Raw genomic sequence first — 7,438 nt, 5'->3', positions numbered from 1 at the left:
GGCCGAATCCGTCTAATGTGTACTCCGTTTCGCCAATCGTGTACATCAAAACCTTGTTGAATCCATTATCATGCACGATAGCTGTTCCAGATACATCAGCGTTTCGCTCATCTACTACATGATAACTGTACTGCTTGGGCGGGGCTAGATTCTCCACGACACCACCACCTTTGACAATTGAGATGATTAAGTCTTGGCTGAAAACGGATGTGGGTTCGAGTAGAAACTCGTGTGTAATACCGAGAAGGTCAACATGCATGTGTACCTTGCCCTCCTTCATGAAAGCATGTGTCTTTGCCACTTGAGGAACAATTCCATCCTTCAAATACATCTCACCGTAATGTTTGACAAGCGTATCTACATTACTTGGGAACGCAGCAGCAACAGTGGCAAATAATACCAGGCACATAGCGTATATTATTTCCGAACCAAACATTATGCCAGTCAATGTTAATATGATTTTGGTAACAATATTTGTGAAGAATTGAAACCATCAATGAGATGTTTATATAGCTATGCACCTTTTTTTCTTCGGAATAAGTGAAACCTCCCTTACCACTCCCGCGTTTCCGCCTCGCCCCTTGCCCCCATCCCTCCGACACAACCAAACGCTTCAGATCTTACTCGCCGACGGGGTGAAATGGCATGCCAATGAGCAATATGTACCCATTCAGGTATGTACATTTATTTATTGCGAACTCTTCTTGACGAATATATTTTTATAGAAAAATAATAGTATTTCTGTAAATATATATTACTGTTTTTGGGGACTCGTCTTGAGACTTCAGACTTGACGATGTTTACTTTATTTTATTACTGAAAGCGCAAGTTTTTCTAACCCTGTCAACTTTATGACCGATTTTTTGTCCGTCCACAAAAATCGTCAGTGGCTCTATTTGACCCATTTATTGACCCCCATGGAGCCCCTTCTCATTTCAGAAAGAAAGGCTCCTCATTGACTTTTTTGTGTAATTTTTAATTGTTTGTTTTAAAAAAAGGGCCCAGATATTTTACCAATATTCTATAAATATATATACCTGATTATATACAAAATGAATTACCCCTCTGGAATGCGCTGTCTTTTCCTGAGGCGTTCCAGCCGTGTTTCACTTTTCAAAAACAAATAATATGGACTGTGTGTTGTACATTGTATGTAAATACATACGGATTCTTCATTCTCAGCCTCTCCAACTCCGAGTCTCCGGTGAAGGCAATTGCCAATTGTAGTAAATATTGTACAACCACATTCCACAAGAGTACAAATTCTCCTGTGAACACTAAAAGTCTCAAAACTCAAGCAGACTTCTATTCGTAGTACGTAAACACGCTTTCAAATTGTTGCTTTAACGTAAAACGTACTACGCTCTCATACGTTATATAGGTCTTGGCTTGTGCCCGCCCTTATATTTGGCATAATTCGCCAACTAATTTTCACCAAAATATTTGTCGAGTTGTTTATAGTTGGACAGATTTTTTACTGTCGAAACATAACAGCTATTAATTGGGCCATACAAGGTAGATCCAAACAAAGTTGGTTTTTAGAATTGGCTCCCAGTAAACTACCTGAAAGCGGGAAAACGGTTCCAAAACTGAGCGTTAACGTAACTCGTACTACGTTTTCACCAAAATGAGGGATTTACTCATTACTCAGCCACATTCCAAAAGTACTCCTGGCCTCCCAGGTTCATGTACATAATTCTTATTAATTTCTTTTTTGAAATGTGTCAGATAATTATCTACATATGTAGGCGAAATATTTTGTCATTTGTGGGTATGAATGTATGTAAATAAATACAGATACTGTGGCATGACAGCATACGGCAGCGTGAGGCATTCGTAGTGGAATTGTAAATTCCCCTTCTTTTTGTATTTGTTTTTGTTGAAAAATAGTAAATTCCCATACAACTCCTGGGAGGTCTCAGGTCAGCCTGGAAGTTGGGACCTGGTTGCAGTGGTAGGCCGGTCTTGTTAAACACGGAGCTTGGAAGTTTGGGTGGAAGCCTTCTATAGTTCTACATGGTTCCGAGAATCCGAAGTTGGGGAATTCAGAATTCTTACAAGCAGATTTGATTAGTGCATAAGTATATGCGGAGACAGTTAAAAGTATACGTAGTGTACATTATGCCATGTTGAAAAAATAAAGTATCATGGCATTGCAGTATCTGCCGTGTGTTACTCACTCACGGTCTCTCGGAGGTGGTATGAACCTTCTGTGTGATGAAGGAGTGTACTCAGAACGAAGTTACTGAAGTCTGAACACATCCGACAAGATCCTTCGACGGAATAGTGTAGACATGAAATTTATTTGACTATGTAGTAATTAGTATCATCTGGAAAATATGCACCGATATTTTGTGATCTGCGGGGACAAACATGTTCTCAATTGGTGAATATGTAATTGTGTGTATCTTGGTGATCTGCGAGTGCCCAAACTTTATCAGATCGGTACTATTTTCCTGTTGTACGGCATTCTGGATTTGCACGGTTTATATAAGTAACATAACTGGTTTCAGAGCATCTCTGAATATAATGAATTTTCTACATGTATGTCGTAAGTGAATTGTGCCTGAATCCGCGCACCGCCATCTGCATCATCCCTTCCGACAGTATCAACACAAAGATTATTGTTTCTGACCAGATTTGCGCCTTGGACACAACCAGATGCTTCCTACACCAAGCGGCATATATTTGTTGATACATTTTATATAATATTTTAGCGGCAATGTCACTTCCATTGATGTACTGCGAAAATATTTCAGATTCACCAGAAGTATAACGAATTGATCATATGCCAAAATCTCCTAGTGCTTTAACGAACTATATTCTGCAATGTGTCAATTGTGGTATAAAAGATAATTCGCGACTGGACAGCGTATCACTAAAAAGCATGCGTTGTCTATGCCTCAAATGAAAATGCGAAGGGCTTCAAATAGTACGATTTTTGAATTTAGGATATCCCCGTCCCTTGTCCAAACTACAGATGTCGAAAATAGACCGCTCGCTCACAAGAAAATATATACATCAACACACACACCTAAACCGGGCCATGAGTCATTTACTATGCTTTTGAAGTTATCAGTAGTATTGCAAGAGTCTGATGATGTGCCGACTTGGCCGCCATGGTTAGGTGTGCCGCAGTACACTATAAACGGCGGCTATGCACGATGTGGATATACATATTCGGCGATCATTTCCTCATGCTCGTTGCCCTGCTAATCATGCTCGTTGCAAGGACTTCGTCAATCTCTCAAGGTTTAACAAAGATAAGAACACCAGAACATATTCTTGTTATGCTCGAGTTCATCCTGTAAGATGGCTATGTGCCTTGAAGTTAGTAGACTTCGTCAATCTCTCAAGGTTTAACAAAGATAAGAACACCAGAACATATTCTTGTTATGCTCGAGTTCATCCTGTAAGATGGCTATGTGCCTTGAAGTTAGTCTAAGAACAGCTATATTATTCCAAACTCTTGTATGCCTAGACATTTGAAATGGGCATTCGTGAGCTCCGAAGTCTTCAACGTAAACGACACCTCAATCAAACTGCCGACCAGAACGAACACTGTCCTCATCTATTTGATTTGGGTTTATTCATACCCATGTTTTAATCGCTGCCCAGAGGTGATTGTGACATTCGTTTGCTGTCATAGTGCGACAATTCCCGTGACCAGTAGTGTTCATGATCATATTCAAATACGGCATCTCCCCCGTATTCCGCAGGGACATCATTCATATGTAGGTACTTAGACAACACTTCGTGTTTCTTTTGCCCTGGTTTGGCAGATCCGCTCACGAACACAACCTGTGAATTTATTGAAGAGACGACGAGAAGTTAAAAGCTTTAATAGCAGAGTCCACAAGCGCAGGCAAGAACCCCGTGCACATTAGAAGCACATCCGCAATGTTCCCGTATGCGGACAAAGCCCCAAATGGGCACATGCCTATGCGAGTATAGTTAATGTAAAAGTAAACGCAGTTAAACCTATATACACACAGAGAAGCCTACATACAGAGTACCACAAGGCACATACCATGTAATGAATTAAATATACACTTCTCAAAGCCAGACTGCTGCTCAAAACGTACAATACTGTACACAATCGTGGTAGACGCAGTCCCCAAAAAACAACACACACACACACAAGCTACAAGCTCAATGAATTGACCTTGGAGCAGGGTGCGAGACTTCCTTTAAATTAACATGCAAAACGTCTCACTATCTGTAAATGATACACACCCTCATTACGATGTGCAAGAATTATACGCAACGACGCTGTGTACATCGTCACAAGGAAGCATAATCCGGTGGAAATGATTAAAAATAGCATGATTCATATGCGGATGATCAGAACTCTACTCACACTACCTCGCTCGTGACTTATTAAAACATTGAAGTCGCGTCAACAATTTTCTAGTGGACATGTACACGCCTTCACACCTTTTTCTTAGTTTCCGCCGGGATAAATGGCTGTAGTAATTTGTATGTCATATTGAAAATCATCGGAGCATCCACCAAAATTGCCACCCCTAGTCTTTCAGGATAGTGCTCGGAAAGAATCTGAAGAATCAGAACAGCAATGTATGTCACGTGTGAGTGAACGGCAAACAATATAGATTTTTTTCTTTCATTTCAATCTGTATGGCTAATGCCAGTATTTCTTTGGGGGAAACCTTTCTCTATGGCTATAACCGGCTATTTTTTTTTCCACGGACATACATTGGGACTTACGAAACTCACGAACTGTGCGAAATGAGTATAGAAGTAATATGAATAAATATATACACGTATGCACCTTCACAGTAACATGGAAACATACAGCCATCCGTATGTACATACACTCGATAGAAAAGACAGGACAACTGGCAAAGCTGAAAAAAGAACATGGGCTTGTTCTGGAAACAATTCGCAATTCGGTACATACAGTCATAAATTCCTTATTTTGTGCCATGGGCGGTGCATTTCTTAGAGAGTATTCTTTGAAGTCTATTATCAGCGTCAATTTTTCAGTTCCATAGCTCGCGTCCTACAAGGAGAAAAAAATAATAGAAAGGTTCAATTTGCTTGGTTTCAAGGTATATGAGATGCGAAGGTGGTGCAATGGGACGAAGAGTCCCTAAGAAGCACCTGGTTCTCGGACTCATAATATTTAACACTTGAGTCCATTGTTCAATGCAATTCATCTTTTTCTGGTTGTGGGACCAAATAACCCCTCACCCAGGCAACCTACTGCATACACATGTACCGATATTGGAGAGCATCACAAAAGCAAAAATCGTACCTGAACAAGAAAGTTTAGCGTCCGTGTTATTGATGAACAAGTATATAAGGATCATAAACTAGATATCATGAACTTTATACACGGACAAACGCACGAATAAAACCACGCACACATATATAGCACAGACAGAAACCCGCTCGTGCCCGCACGCAGATGTGGCATACCTATCACAATATCGTGTTCACGTTCGTTTCAGGACGAAGCGTGTTAGGAACACCACATCTCTGATAGATAAACAGCAACATGGACAAACTCAGCGAATTCCCACATACTTCTCAACAGACATACAGTACACCTTCAAGTACGCTTAGAACATTCTTTCGTATAGATAGTACATGTATACCGAAAATTCTTGAATACGTATCTACCTACGAAGCGTGTATATACCAACGGACTTCCGGGTACACAATTCAATTACGTGACTCACCATGCTCTCGATACACCTCTCCAGCATATATACAGTGAGGCGGTTCTGTTCTACGTAGTTGGTAGTATTCTGTAACCTCGGTCTCAAATATAGAACGGGACGTTTATACCGATCCAGTCCATGTACCAGTACTTTGCCCGTGCCGGCTTCTATGTCAAGTGGTCCTGTAATAGAGCATTTGCGTGAATAAAAGTGTTAGGCAAGGTGATAAGTGCAGACAGGGATACCCGCAGAACAGTTCATCGTTTGGGCAGGATGCGCAAGTGCAGAAGAAAGGCGACAGCGAATTCCGGCCAGCGAGATACACTCGACCAGTTTGCCAGGTATAAGTCCATAAATTTGCCAATCACACAATGTCGTCCGAAGGAAGCCGGCGGCCACGAAAAAGGTAAAAAGCTAGAGACTTAACAGCATACCATTAGGATCCAAAGCACCATTTTTCCAGTACTCTTTACGCCATTTGAGAGTGCCCCTAAGCAGCTTTTCTGAGCGTTCGAGGTGGTAGTCTCGCGCTCGAAGGTATCTCAAAAGGCTATTAAAAATTGTTAAAAATTGATTAATATATCGTGAAAGCGTGAATGTAAGGTGTATGTCAATAAGCAGCACGAGGAAAATAAACTCATGAAAGTTTACGAGGGAATGGCCTTATGTTTATGAAATTTATGCGGGAATGGCTTTATATATATATATATTTATATATATATGTATACATATATACATATATATATATGTATACATACATACATACATACATACATATGAATACATGAATGTATAAAAACATACATACATACATACGTATACATATATATATATATTGTATATACATATATGTATACGAGAAAAAAAATACTCATGAAAGTTTACGTGGGAATAGTCTTACGTTTATAAAATTTATAACACTATATATATATATCCATACATACATACACACACACACACACACATATATATGCATACATATACGTACAAAAATAATACATACATACATACATACATACATACGTATACATATATATATATATAGTATGTATATATATATATATACATATACATATACATATACACACACACACACACATATATATATATTGTATATAGATTATGTACAAGTTACAATTGTACAAACTCTATTTCTGATCTTACAGCATGGCACATACCAAGCATCTGTACAGAACTGTTTGTCCGCATCGGTGAGAGTCTTGTCATCGAATATGTGTGCTTTGAGTGTTTTGAAAGCCTCGGCTACGACAACCAAGGGAAAATAAAAGTTAGAAGCATTATTAATAAGTATAAATACGAACACACGATTTCTTACCGTCACAAGTAGAGTGATCTCTACATGTGTATTGTATGAGCTATAAAAATAACAGATACTTTTAGGAAACACAATATATTTGAACATGCTTCTATACTTTCGATTCTTTTTACCACATAAAACTTGAAATCGGATTTCGGCACATGAAACTAAGAAAGACATTGACAAAAAACAATCAGCAATCGCTATCAATGTATGCTCTGTTATTCCACAGGCCTCATATACCTACTAAACATTTTAACATAAAATTATAATCATTCAGAAAAATGCAGTACAGAAATAATACTCTAAAAGGATAAAATTACTCCTATATATATATAATATATGAATAATATAATAATAATAATAATAATAATATATACATACATGTATCATTCCTATATACATACATATATTTATAAATGTATATATATAT

General features: G+C 38.6%; 2 protein-coding genes across 2 annotated transcripts in view; both read right to left on the bottom strand.

Annotated features, from left to right (window-relative positions):
• The window catches only part of SARC_04298 (hypothetical protein), a gene marked incomplete at both ends in the record, with an annotated part of 3,299 nt that extends 2,890 nt beyond the window's left edge, over nucleotides 1-409 (bottom strand). The window contains one exon of the mRNA XM_014301884.1: nucleotides 53-409. Coding sequence (XP_014157359.1) covers nucleotides 53-409 — 357 coding nt within the window. The remainder of the gene's footprint in view (nucleotides 1-52) is intronic.
• A 3,008-nt stretch (nucleotides 410-3,417) lies between these two features.
• The window catches only part of SARC_04297 (hypothetical protein), a 5,153-nt gene continuing 1,132 nt past the window's right edge, over nucleotides 3,418-7,438 (bottom strand). Inside the window, exons 2-7 of the mRNA XM_014301883.1 lie at nucleotides 6,866-6,950; nucleotides 6,122-6,237; nucleotides 5,706-5,869; nucleotides 4,922-5,023; nucleotides 4,438-4,557; nucleotides 3,418-3,801 (exon numbers count right to left, since the gene is read on the bottom strand). Coding sequence (XP_014157358.1) covers nucleotides 3,604-3,801; nucleotides 4,438-4,557; nucleotides 4,922-5,023; nucleotides 5,706-5,869; nucleotides 6,122-6,237; nucleotides 6,866-6,950 — 785 coding nt within the window. The 3' untranslated portion in view covers nucleotides 3,418-3,603. The remainder of the gene's footprint in view (nucleotides 3,802-4,437; nucleotides 4,558-4,921; nucleotides 5,024-5,705; nucleotides 5,870-6,121; nucleotides 6,238-6,865; nucleotides 6,951-7,438) is intronic.

This window comes from Sphaeroforma arctica, assembly GCF_001186125.1.
Source record: "Sphaeroforma arctica JP610 unplaced genomic scaffold supercont1.236, whole genome shotgun sequence".
In the NCBI taxonomy this organism is placed as follows: Eukaryota; class Ichthyosporea; order Ichthyophonida; genus Sphaeroforma; species Sphaeroforma arctica.
This window is presented reverse-complemented; position numbering and strand designations above follow the sequence as displayed.